The sequence below is a fragment of the Charadrius vociferus genome, unplaced genomic scaffold (genome assembly GCF_000708025.1).
Source record: "Charadrius vociferus isolate BGI_N301 unplaced genomic scaffold, ASM70802v2 scaffold270, whole genome shotgun sequence".
Classification (NCBI taxonomy): domain Eukaryota; kingdom Metazoa; phylum Chordata; class Aves; order Charadriiformes; family Charadriidae; genus Charadrius; species Charadrius vociferus.
This window is the reverse complement of record NW_009646411.1, coordinates 221,809-234,384: the sequence shown is the minus strand read 5'-3', so window position 1 is coordinate 234,384 and position 12,576 is coordinate 221,809. Positions and strand designations below refer to the sequence as shown.

Genomic DNA, 12,576 nt, shown 5'->3' with positions numbered 1-12,576 from the left:
ACATGTTGCTTGTTAAATTGATTTGAAGCCTCAGTTGAAGGTACTAATTACGGCAGTAGCTGGTTACAATTCAAAGCAGAGGATCCAAGGTATCAGTAGGAACGTGCATCTGTGCTGGGCACAGCCAGGTGAGGGCTTAGATGAAAGTGCAGAGGAGCCCTTTTAAAAGATCACTGAGATAAGGAGTGTTAATACAGAATTGTGAGGAAAAATGTTGGCTTTGGCTTTTCAAAGGGTGTTTGTGTTTATATAGTCTCCCAAAAGGATTTTGTTGTGCAGAAAGTTCTGCAACAAGTGTTTTGCATAAGTTGTTCCACTAAGAGAATTAACGTGCTATAGTTTATACAGAAGCCATTTTCATGGACCTGGTGCCAGATTTCAGGGGTTTGACAGCTGTTTTTAGAGTGTCTTGTCAGCACAAGAACTTGATCGAAATCCTGTCACAATGACAAAAACAGCTTGTTCTGCGATGAGAGGGCTCTCCATTGTTAGCAAGCAAGTCCATTGTAAGTTTGCACTTGCATTCTGTGTATGGCTGCAGAAATCATGGTACTGTTCTGTAAAGGCTGGAAATCTGGAGATCCAGGAACTGCAGGTAGTCTAACAGCATTGTTAAATGCTGCCTGGGGCAATTATAATGTGCTGTAGAGTGGATATGGGAAGATGGAATCATAATTGCTTAGAATTGTAAATTTGAATGAATGAATTTAACTTCTTAGAACAGGTGCTTCATTGGGAACACTGTTCTGCCACAAAAAAATTTCATGTTCATTTTAGCTGTGGGATCCAGCCTATAATTGCAGCCCCTGTTCTGAGTCAGATAAGATTGTACTCAACTTCGGAACAGCTTGTCCACTTGTGCTAAGGAACATTTTTGATTATGTGGCTGGGAAAAGGGGATAAGGAAGTAAGCCCTGTTTTACAGTACTTAAACTCTGCTTTCTCCATTTGCTTTTGTACATTCAAAGGTTTGGAGTTTTTTAAATTGATGCAATGGTAAGCTCTGAAAGACAGTCATTTGCAAAGAAACGTCTTAGGCTTCTGGGTTTTTTAATTATTTTTTTTAAGCAGGGAAAATGCCAAGTGTTGGTACTTACAGGCTTTGTAAAATAAGATAGTGAGCAAAAACAGTACACAGATTTCTAAGACTGGAAGCTGGGTACAGAAATGTAATTTGAGTCTAACTTTAAAAGTGGGGTTAAACTTTTCTCTTGTTGCAATTTGAAATGGAAAATGGAATGGAAGTAAACAGTAATGTTTCATTCTTCTGGCAGACAATGTGGCCTTTCCACTCTCAAATTTACTACTGCTCCATCCAGGCTGGCAAATTAATTTTTCAAAGCAGAATAGTCTTTGAAAGTAAATATTTGAGTGTGAGGTGCTAGGGGGGACTGAGGCGACCCGCTGCGTGGGCATGACAAGGTGCCTGTGTTGCTGTCCCAGTTTCAGCCCAGGCGCCCAACTCGGCCATCACGGCTCAGACTGGTGTCGGAGTTGCCTCCACTGTCCACCTCAACCCCATGCAGCTGATGACTGTAGATGCGTCTCACGCCCGTCACATCCAGGGCATCCAGCCGGCACCCATCAGTGCGCAGGGGATCCAGCCAGCACCAATCAGTGCCCAGGGCATTCAGCCAGCACCAATAGGCACGCAAGGACTCCACCCTGCCGCACCAATCGGCACGCAGGGACTGCAGCCAGCACCAATCAGCGCTCAGCAGCCACAAGCCGACACCAAGACTTCAGGTAAGCGCAACCAGCAAAGTCCGTGCTTTGGACCTAGTCAGAGTGACTGAACTCCTGTCCTACAAATTTGGCTTATTTTTTTTTCCTTTTATCCTGATTAATGATCTTCTAATAGCTTCTGTGGTCACTAAATACATTCATACACATATTCTCTCAGCAAATATTTTTTTACCTATTTCTTAATTTATTTTTTTAAGTGTACCGGGTGGAGTGTGTGGGTAGCCTTGAATGGGTTACTTCAGTGGAAGAGGCTGGTAGTGCTTGACCTTAAACAATTCTCTTCAGTTTCCCTTGTGGGAAAAGTCATTTACAAGTAAATTATGTTCTCCAAACTGTTTCAGCTACGCATTAAATCACAGTAGCAATTAAAATGCAGCCAGGTACCTTCAGCAGCCTTGATCTTGGACTGTGATAGAAACCATCTTTCATTAAAAATGATTGGTCTGATGAAACCCCAACAACTTACTGAAGAAATGGGATATAGCAACCAAGAGAATACGCTGTGCAAAGCTGGCAGACACAGCATGGTGACTTCCTGACTGTCTAAAAGCTCTGCATCAGTTAGTTGGCCAAGCAGGCTTTGGCAGAAGGTCAGAACATAAACACAGCTGAGGGTGCTTACTTACAGGTGGCACTTATTGCCACATAGACTCTACTAGGAGTGTTATTCTGTTGACGCAGCTGTGTTGGTGGTCTCCCTAGCAATTTCTGCATTTTCCATTTCTTCTGGAAAAGATTACTTCCCTAGCAGCAGTTGTTAGGCAGGAGGTGGTTTCCATCTTCCCTGCAGAAGGTTCAGTGATCACATTGCTTGTAACAAAGGTATTGCTTACAAAATAGTCTGAAAGCACTGCAGTTAAAGATTGAGGGAGTCAAGGGAGCATGGACAACACGGGCTCTGCAAACACCTGCTTTGTCATTGAGTTTCCTGAAGTAACTGCTGTTTTTTTTCTTCTCTGTATCTGTTCTTCTCTTGGCTGTGTCAATGTCCATCCTTCCCAGCAGTAGTCTTGGCAGATGGAGCCACCATTGTAGCCAATCCTATTAGCAACACATTCAACACGGCTTCTGCAGCAACTACAGTTGTGCAAACCCATAGCCAGAGTGCCAGTGCCAGTGCACCAGCCCAGGGCTCTTCCCCGCGCCCAAGCATCCTCCGGAAGAAACCAACCACGGATGGGTAAGTAGAATTGAAGATGATATGTGAATGACACTTCTGTGCAATCTAGCCTGGCTAAATGGAATAATCTCAGTGGAGATAAGAAAAGTTCTAGCAGATCGTTCAGTCAGCAGGGGTTGCGAGTAACCTGCTGATTTGTGAAACACGCTGCTTTTCCTCCCTCAGGGTAAGATATACTTTTCTCTTGCTTTCAGTAATAAAATGAGAAGGAGGACAGTTTGTCTTCTAGCTCTTGAAAGTGACCTTTTGAGGGAAAGTGGATTTGAGGCTTTCTTGCTTAGTGTAATAAAAACAAAGAGTGTATAATCTACTAAAATTAGAATTTCATGCTTTGTCTTCAGTGCTTTTCTTAGAAGAATATGTGGCTGAGTAGATAGGATAGGATTAGTACCCTGCTGGGAAATCTGATTAGGAAAAAGGGAGGGAGTAACTTAAACTCTTAAAATATTTTATGTTGTCTGTCTGACTTTAAATGCTGGAATAAGGAGGCAAGAGACAGCTTTTGAATTAAGAATGCATTTCCTCCTGACTAATGACTGAAAATGTTTGGAACTGATGTGTCCTATGAGACTAAAATTGTCTATTTTTTATTTGGGTGGAAACCTTTTTTTAAGGCAGAAAAGCTGCAGGCTGTAAAACTGAAACAGAAATTAAAGAAGCAGAGGTAAATCGCAAAAGAATGTTTGTATTTGAGAGGTTGATTGTTTTGGACAACAATTTGACTTCCAGCCCCCAAGGAGATTCAATCTCTAAAATACTTTCTGTATTCGGCCCTGTGCTGCCTAGCATCCATGTTCAGGGCTTGAGGTCTTGGAGTCAGGCTTTGGCACAGTCTAGTCCAACTAAATGAAGCAGATGCCTGTCCGAGCACTGTTCAGTTCCAGATGACTTTCTCAGTCTTGAAATAGCAGTGGAGGACAGTGACATGGCCAGACCTCCCTTTGTCCACTGTTAGAGGCTGGCAGCCTCAGCAAGATGCTCTGAGTGGCAGGGTGAAAGTTAAGCTGGCATGCTTGGAGAAGCCCTAAATGGGGGTGAGACTAGGACACAGCAACTGATCTTTTGTCTTTAAATAAAATAAAACATGAAAAGTAAAATGAGACTCTCTGTGTAGCGAATCAGTTATACTGAAGACAGAGTGCAATGATACAGCTGTAACTGCTATCCTGGTTTGGGCAAGAAAGGGTTGATTCCTTTGCTCTTGGTGGTATTTGTCTTTGCATCAGGAAGGCGGGAATCTCAGACCTGTCTGTCTCTTACAGGCTGGCAGTCCGGAAAAGCTTAATTCCACCTCAGCCACCTGAAGTAGCTAGTACGCGTGTCGACAGTACTATGCGAAGCACATCTGGATCACCAAGGCCTGCAGGGTAAGACTTTAGGAAACAACATCATAATAATTTCATTATATTTGTTTGATTTGTATTCTTTGGCTATTGGAGTATTTTCCTTTCTTTGGGGATCGTTATGACAACTTTGAACAGACTTAACAGGTTCTGCTGTTGTGAAGGTAAGGCAGTAGCCTTTTAAAAAATGTGGTCGTGAGCTTTCATTAGAAACGAACAAAAAAACGTTGTAAAGGATAGGCCTCAGAACTTTTTTTCTATAATGCTTGGAAATTAATGCTGAAGAAAGGTAAATGTAGCTTCTACCCTGCTTCAGTTGAGTTCAGTGGCTTTACAATTTGTTGTTTTATAACCGTTACCCGCAGTGGGAGCTCTTGCAAAAAGAGCATGGAGGGCAGTACATTTTTGGGTAAAAGTTTGTCTTGTCTGCAGTATGAAACTGTCTTGCTCCTTTTACAAGTATTTTGAAGTTACCTGGAGTTAGTCATGAGATTTGCTTGTTACAGTGAGTGGAAGAAAACAGCATCTATAATAAATGAAAAGGATTATAAAGGGAGTGGAGAAGGAAACGTAACTGAGATGACACCTTCTCCTGTTGTTAAACACATTACTGAGCCAGGTGTTACTTGCGGGTGCAGGAAAAACTGGATAGTCTGAATCCAGCTCGGCTCAGTCACTCTGTGCTAAGTGGTCATGACTGAGATGCAGTTAACTTCACTTTTTTGTTGTTTTTTTTATGTTACAGTGCCAAGCCAAAACCTGAAATCCATGTGTCCATGGCCACTCCCGTCACTGTGTCTATGGAGGCAGTGTCTAATCAAGGCAGCGAGCAGCCCACCATTGCGGTCCCCCCCACCTCCCAGCAGCCCCCCTCTGCCATTCCAACAATCATCGCCGCAGCCAGTCCCACTTCGCAGCCTGCAGCAGCTCTGTCCACCATTCCAGGAGCTGTCCCGGCCGCTCCACCAACTTCTACCACAATTGTGGCAGCACCCGCTCCTCCGTCAACCATGAGCGGTGCCCTGTCAGCAGTGCTGGGTCCTGCGGTACCAGAGATAAAAATCAAAGAGGAAGTGGAGCCTATGGACATAATGCGACCAGTATCTGGTAGGTGGTTGCTAATATTTAGGTTGTTTCTTCTGTTGTTGAGACCGTGGAGAAATTAGGAGGGCTTCAACACATCCATCCTGAAAATGAAATTGCATCTCTTTCATGGTAGCACAGAACACTAGTCAAAGGGTTCCCATATGCCTTGGTACTCATAAAGTTCTTCTTTGCCTAATCTCCCGTGAATACTTGTCATTGGGATTGCTTTGTTCACCTTCAAATGATCCAACTCCAAAGAGTCTGAGTGAATTCCTTGCTTAAAGTGCACACGCTCAGCAGCAGTACCAATATATTATGGATCAGGTCAGTTAATTTAGTTTTCTCACAAATCCTACTGTTCAGGTACAAGGGCCTTTCTTGTATGTGAAAAATTAGTGACAAAAGTACAACATCATAGGGCCCTCTTGTGATTCATGGATATCTTTCTCTAGAACTTTTTAAAATATTCATTATATTGCCTTATTTCTCCAGCTTGGCCATAGTTGCTATTAGATGGTATGATCAGTAATATTCAGATCTTTATGGATATCAGGTCAGGCACTATGCAGTGGTAAAATGATACAAATGCATCCCACATTCATGAGTATCAGAGTTCCGTTTTAGTTTTTGGTTTTATCACTCTCCTTGAAGTTTTATGTTGTCCTGTGATGGAAGAACCTGCTTGCTAGAGATGTCTCTGGAGCACAGACAGATAGCATTAAGCTCTTCAGGGTTCTTTTGTCTCTTATTGGCAATTGTGGGTATGCCAAATTGCTGAGATCCATCCCAGAAATTTTTTGCTGCGGCATTAGTCACGGCTGATTGAGCTTTTCCCTCCGAATGTCAGGGAGTGTTCCCTAAAGCTACCTGCCACTCTACTGCCTACCTTCAGAGTGTGTTGACTGGTGCAGTAACCTACTGACATGGTGCTGTTGACTCTGTAGTACAAGTAGACTCTTGCAGTCCTGATTTGATTGTGTATGAGACTCTACTAATATTACAAGAGGAAAGGGACTTGCTTGCTATTGACTGTGATCCATGCTGGCACAAATACAAAGATACCTTTTTTTACAGTAACACAAGACAGATGTTAGCATGGATTCCTTTTTGTAGCATTAAACTAACATAAGCTTCAAATATGAAGGAACTGAGAGACAGTTTTCTCTGCTCTCATTCTTTATGCTTTTGTATATGAGACACTAAAGATCTTACTGTATAGGCTTGTCCTAGCAATTGCTGCTCCTTAATATCTGGCCTTCTACGCGTACAGAGCTGAAGTGCTTGTACACTTCACGCTCCTCACAATGCACTGAGACAGGAACTACTGTTGGATGTAGTGTTCAAACAATGCTAGTGTGTTACTTGTACACTGCTGATGGTTTGGATTCTTTTCCTCTTTCCTCCTTCTCAGCAGTCCCTCCTCTGACTACAAGTACTGTGTCTCCATCTTTGGCATTGCTGGCCAACAACCTTTCGATGCCTCCAAGTGATTTGCCACCTGGTGCCTCCCCGAGGAAGAAACCCCGTAAGCAGCAGCACGTCATCTCCACAGAGGAAGGGGACATGATGGAAACAAACAGCACTGATGATGAGAAATCCACTGCCAAAAGTTTGCTGGTGAAGGCAGAGAAGCGCAAGTCTCCTCCAAAGGAGTATATAGGTAATGTCATCTCTAATGGCTTTTTTCCTATTCGAATGTTGGTATTTTTGCTTCCTTTTGTTTCTCAGAGAAGGTGCTCTGTCTTTCTCCTGCTTTGAAAAGATAAATAATACAGAATCCAAGAATCAGTTTCTCAGCACTTTCTGTATAGTCATGTTCAGGGGAAATAACCTTTCTTGATACATAAAGCATTTTGTATGAGGTAGCACTTACTGATCTTCTGGTGGAGTTATTGTGTCATGCTGATCTCCTACCCTCACCTACTTAATTAACGATGATGATAATACAGTTCTCCCTGGATCCTTTTCTAGATGAAGAAGGCGTAAGATACGTCCCTGTGCGTCCAAGACCACCTATCACATTGCTCCGTCATTATCGCAATCCTTGGAAAGCCGCTTATCACCACTTTCAGAGATACAGTGATGTCCGGGTAAAAGGTCAGTCTGCTGCTTGTAGTTTGACAGTTTCATTTGTCTGGGACGATCCGCTTCAGCGTACCTGTTAGGGTGTCTTAGAAGTACTTAGCTGGCTGGTGTTGATAAGCAATCCCACAAAAAGGTTTTCATTGCAATTTGGAAAACAAGGGTTGATCAAGTAAGGTAATGACTTTTAGCTAGACGTTGCCTAAATCTCTTCTGCTCTCAAGGTAGAGGAGAAAAGAAGGGAAGGACATCAGATAGAGCTAGCTGTAATTTTGTAAAAGAAAAAATCATATAGTAATGGAGAAATGTACTCGCATACAGTGATAGAAACTTACTATAGTAAGTAATCCTTAAAGAAGTGACACGCTGTGGTGATATGCTACAGTTTAGTTTTCTGACTTTCTAACAAACTTGCCAATTTAATCAAGAACATTCTAGATTTAGCATAACTTGTCTTTTGAACGAACAAATGGGCTTTTAAAGAACATTTTTTCCTAATATGAGGAAAATAGGGACCAGATTCTGCTTTTTAGGCTTTTTAGCTTGTATCTTAGATTTTTTTAAGCAGATTGGGGTTTTGTGACTGTGTAAATACCTCAAGGAAGGAGTAGATACATATTTCAGTGGTAGAGGATGGACCCTTTTTCATGCAGGGTGTTTAAAACACTGAGCACTACATTCTTTAAATGGGGGAAAAATGGGATATAATACTTTTTTTTTCTGGAAATAGAGATAACATGTTAATAAGCAAGAGCAGCAGTCAGATACATGGCAGATGCGTAGCTGTTTTCCTGTTTGAATCAAAACATTGCTCATTCTCATTTAATAAGATGCCTGGAGAGCAGGATTTGCATTAATGTGTTTGTTAGAGGAGAGGCCTGGTGAACTCCTGAAATTTGAATAACGTGTTTTTTTTGTGTTTCCCGGTGACAGAAGAGAAGAAGGCTATGCTGCAAGAGATTGCCAATCAGAAAGGTGTATCCTGTCGTGCACAAGGGTGGAAAGTCCATCTCTGTGCGGCACAGCTGCTACAGCTGGTAGGTGAATGGGGCTTGCCAGCTTCCTACGACGTGGGGGAACACAGAGTTGTGTAAGACAGGAGGATGTTTTTACAAACTCAGTACATGGTCATCTGACATTGGGTACCATAAAGGAGCTGGTGTGTAGTGCCCAAAGGGAGTGGGACGTGCCTTCCCCTTTCTCAGGAATGTGGCGTAAGTGGCTTGGAAACAGAGTGTTGGTTTTGATCCAGACATAAGAGCTGATGTATTTTGTACAGATGATCAAAATTGGCAACTCCCTCCTGCTGATGCACAGGTCTGAAGAAGCGTCTGTTTGGGATGGTGCGGCTGATCTGAGGAGGCAGCACTGATCCACATTCCTGGATGCTTCTGTTTCAGGTTGGGGGTGAGGTAGGTGCTCTGCATTCTAGCACCAAACTCCCCAAAACCTCTGCATTCCTGGAATAGTATTGTGAGAAATAGGGGAAACAGTTCTGGTTAGGATCCATGTTTGTTCAGAGGTGGAGCAATCCTGTTAATAGGATGTTAGTAAGAATGATAGTGCCACACTCTTCGTCAGAAGCTCCATCTTCTGAATTACTAACATGAGCAGCTGAGAGGGGAACAGATTATGATCTTCTTTGTGTAGCTTTCTTAATGTGGGCGAATGTTTTCTGGGCTAGCGGTAAACCTTCTCATGGAGTGCTGGTGTCTTTTAGACAAACCTGGAGCATGATGTGTATGAGAGACTGACTGCCCTGCAGGAGGGACTCATTCCTAAGAAAAAAGCAGCGACCGATGATGACTTGCATCGAATCAATGAACTGATACAGGTGAGTTCCTGTGGCCTCTCAACCCAGCAGAACTGCTTTACCCTTAATTACAAAATATTCTACTGTGGTTAGTAAAAGCTAAAGCTGGCTTTTTTTTCTTTAAAAAAAAATAAAAAATCCCATAGGTACACTTCCCTGTTCTTCCAGTGCCAACAGTTACAAATGGTATTAGGAAAAGGTCCAATGATTGTTTAGACTAGGTGGTCTGCTGTTAATGATGACAGTGTTTCATTTCAGGGGAATATGCAGAGGTGTAAACTTGTGATGGATCAAATCAATGAGGCTCGAGACTCCATGCTAAAGGTCTTGGATCACAAGGATCGTGTTTTGAAGCTTCTCAACAAGAATGGAACTGTCAAGAAAGTATCCAAATTAAAGCGAAAGGAGAAGGTGTAAAGCCAGAATAATAACTCTGGAAATGGAGAACTTGTACACAATGGAGTTGAAGCTTTTCGTAGTTTGGGTTTATTTTTAAGCAGAGCATCTGAATAAAAAGGATGAGTTTAGGGAACAGATGGCAACAGATGGACACGTGAAGCCTGGTGACCTGAAGGGATTGTCACTGATCTGTCATAATGAACAAAGATTTCTCTCAGGCTCATCCCTTTTTAAAGTCTTTCCAGTCCCATTTGTTTAACCCTCCTGATGTGTCGGTGCCTACTAATTGGAACTGGTGATGCAATGTGTGGTGGACAGTGCTCTCCTCCTGTTCTGCAATTTAGGGGTAAATCTACACAAGGTGTGTGTACACCTGTAACACAGGAGAAGATTCTGCAGGGGACACCAGGAGGCTGATGCACAGGTATTGACCCAGACAGCGGCCATGCTTCAAAGTATTGAAAATGACACCACTTTGAGTTACCCCATTCAGTTCTTGTTCTTCTGACCTTCCAGTGTCTGAAGTAGCCTTCTTAAACCAGTGCCACTGCACTAGGAGATTGGCCACATTGAAAATCTCCAATGGCTCAGAAGTCCTAGCTGTCAAGTTAAAAGGAGGAAAAAAAAAAAAAAAAAAGAGAAAAAAGTGGGGGGGAAATCATTTCAAAGTGATTTTGTAGTGTCTGTGTGTGTGTGTCTGTGTTGGTGCTCTGGGATACTTGTTTTGAAGTACTTCTTGCAACAGAGGACTTCATGTAGCTGGTGTAATGTTAATTGTATGTACCACATACATCCTGAAAACATTAATAAAGGACTTGGAGGTTTTTGTACATGAGCAGTTTGCATACCTTTATACTAGTGTAACTATTCAACCTGAGAACTCAAAAACAAGTTAAAGCCTTGAAAGAAGCCTTTTGGGGAGAAGAAACAGAATGTTGGAAAGTAGTCAGCCTCTTGTGCTGTGGTGGGAAGGATAACGATTCATGTTTCAGCTCCTAAAGATGCAATATGAATTGCTCCCCATGCACCTGTGCATTTAACCTTAATTTTTTCTAAAGGTTGCCAAGTCAGTTCATTTTTAGCCTCTTCATCAGGAGACTTCAGTTTCATGAACTAATTCTGTTTTAAGATTACTTTTTTTCTTTCATCCAGCTATAGGGTTGTTATCTTGACTTTATTCAGAACTCTGTTCTTTCAGAAGTTAGATTATAAGAAACAGTATTTAATTTCTTATTTCTCATTTTTTAACTAGAGAAGTAGAATGTCCATTTTCACACTGTTGTGTTTTAACACATGCAAAAATCCCAGCTTGTTTCAGATTTGCCTGGAAGGCAGTCGCATTTTCGTATTAGCTTGATTTTACTTTTTAAAATAAAAACACATTAATTGTAAGATACAATTCCAGTATAATGATATTGTAACTTCAGTAATAGTAAAGTTATGATAATTGTTTGCCAATTTCCTTGGCTAGAAGAAAGAAAACCATCAAAATATCCCTACAGTTTTACAAGCCTGGAAGGAGCGTGTGCATATACATGTGTATGCTGAAATGCAAGAGACTGGCACAGCGCAAATTAAAATGCAAGAGGTAAGACATCAAAAGGTGGGAATCAAATAAACTGCTGCTTACTGTCATGTACTTCTTGTGCTCAGGAACAGAACATGCCCCACTGGTCAAGTATTTGTTTGATGTTGTCATGGTAACAAAACACTGTCACCGCCAACACTCCAAGGGTCATGAAGACCCTGCAAGAAGCAGGGCACCGTTGCCTTTTGTAGGGCTGAGAACTGTTTCACACTGTTGGCAAAGGGCTTTTGGATGAAATCCAAAAGCATCACCAGCAAAGGGTAAGGTATTTTGGGGAGAAAGGGAGGGAAGGATTCACAGTTTAAAACTTGCCTGTAATCCTGTCTTTAAGCTATTCTTATCTGATTCTTTGGAAAGATTCCTGTAGTAACCATAGTTTTCATAAGCTGGTATTCAAGGCTATCTTCTAGACTAAAAGGATTGTGTTATTCCATAACCTTAGAATTGTAATGTCAGCCTTGTCCTAGTGCTGCAGAAACCATATGGATTCTGTAGGAGAAAGTAAAAGCCACTGACATTCAACAGGATTTATCTAACTGATGTTTTCTCATCTCTTACTTCCTCTCTATGCTTAGATCAGGAATGGTGTACAGAAATTCCACTTCACAATCCTGAAGACTTACACCAGTTTACTTGTCTCTTGAGGCTGAATGTGTAGTGTGCTTATTCTGGGATCCGCAAAACCTGTTCTTTAGCGCTCTGAAGTGTTTTGCCTGTGTTCTCAGAAGGAAATGAGAAAGTGGTGGTGTGGTTTGCTGCAGGGTTCCTCTGCCACATAACTTTCTCTACACAGAGAACATCTCATATAGGTGGAACACCTTGATTTTTACAGTAATCCTCATTCCAGTGACTGCACTACTCAAAACAACCAGCTGTGAGAGAAGGCTCTCCCTGGAGAGCATATATTGGCCTCTATTTTTACAACATGTCCAAAAGCTGATGATGGAATAACTGTTTCTCTGCGGTATTTCTAATAGGGTTGTGTAGAATGGGTGCAGGGAAGGATCTGAGTGTCCTATGGGGGACGAGAAGCAGTTAGAAAAATTTAAAAAGTAGTTTTTATTCTGGTGTAATTGTGACACTCGGACACTCGGTATCTACTGCCAGAAACGTGTTTTACATCTCACGGTACATAAGGGCCCTGGCTGCCGAGCTGACTTTTTTATCACTGTCTTTGCAAACAAAACCCACTGCGGCAAAGGTGATCGCCAGCCTGCCTAAACCCTCTTTGCCCTCGCTCCCTGCCCGGCCGGATGAGGTACCCGCTGGAGGACCCCTGTCAGTACCTTCGTTCCCGTGAAACCCTCGGCGGAACAGGCCTCTGGGCCTCTCCCCTCAG

General features: G+C 42.3%; 1 protein-coding gene across 1 annotated transcript in view; it reads left to right on the top strand.

Annotated features, from left to right (window-relative positions):
* SAP130 (Sin3A-associated protein, 130kDa) overlaps window positions 1-8,809 on the top strand; it is a 17,514-nt gene extending 8,705 nt beyond the window's left edge. The window contains exons 11-18 of the mRNA XM_009880413.1: window positions 1,444-1,746; window positions 2,749-2,926; window positions 4,189-4,293; window positions 5,015-5,376; window positions 6,767-7,015; window positions 7,327-7,452; window positions 8,371-8,474; window positions 8,717-8,809. Of these exons, the coding sequence (XP_009878715.1) occupies window positions 1,444-1,746; window positions 2,749-2,926; window positions 4,189-4,293; window positions 5,015-5,376; window positions 6,767-7,015; window positions 7,327-7,452; window positions 8,371-8,474; window positions 8,717-8,809 (1,520 nt within the window). The remainder of the gene's footprint in view (window positions 1-1,443; window positions 1,747-2,748; window positions 2,927-4,188; window positions 4,294-5,014; window positions 5,377-6,766; window positions 7,016-7,326; window positions 7,453-8,370; window positions 8,475-8,716) is intronic.
* The last annotated feature ends 3,767 nt before the right edge of the window (window positions 8,810-12,576 follow it).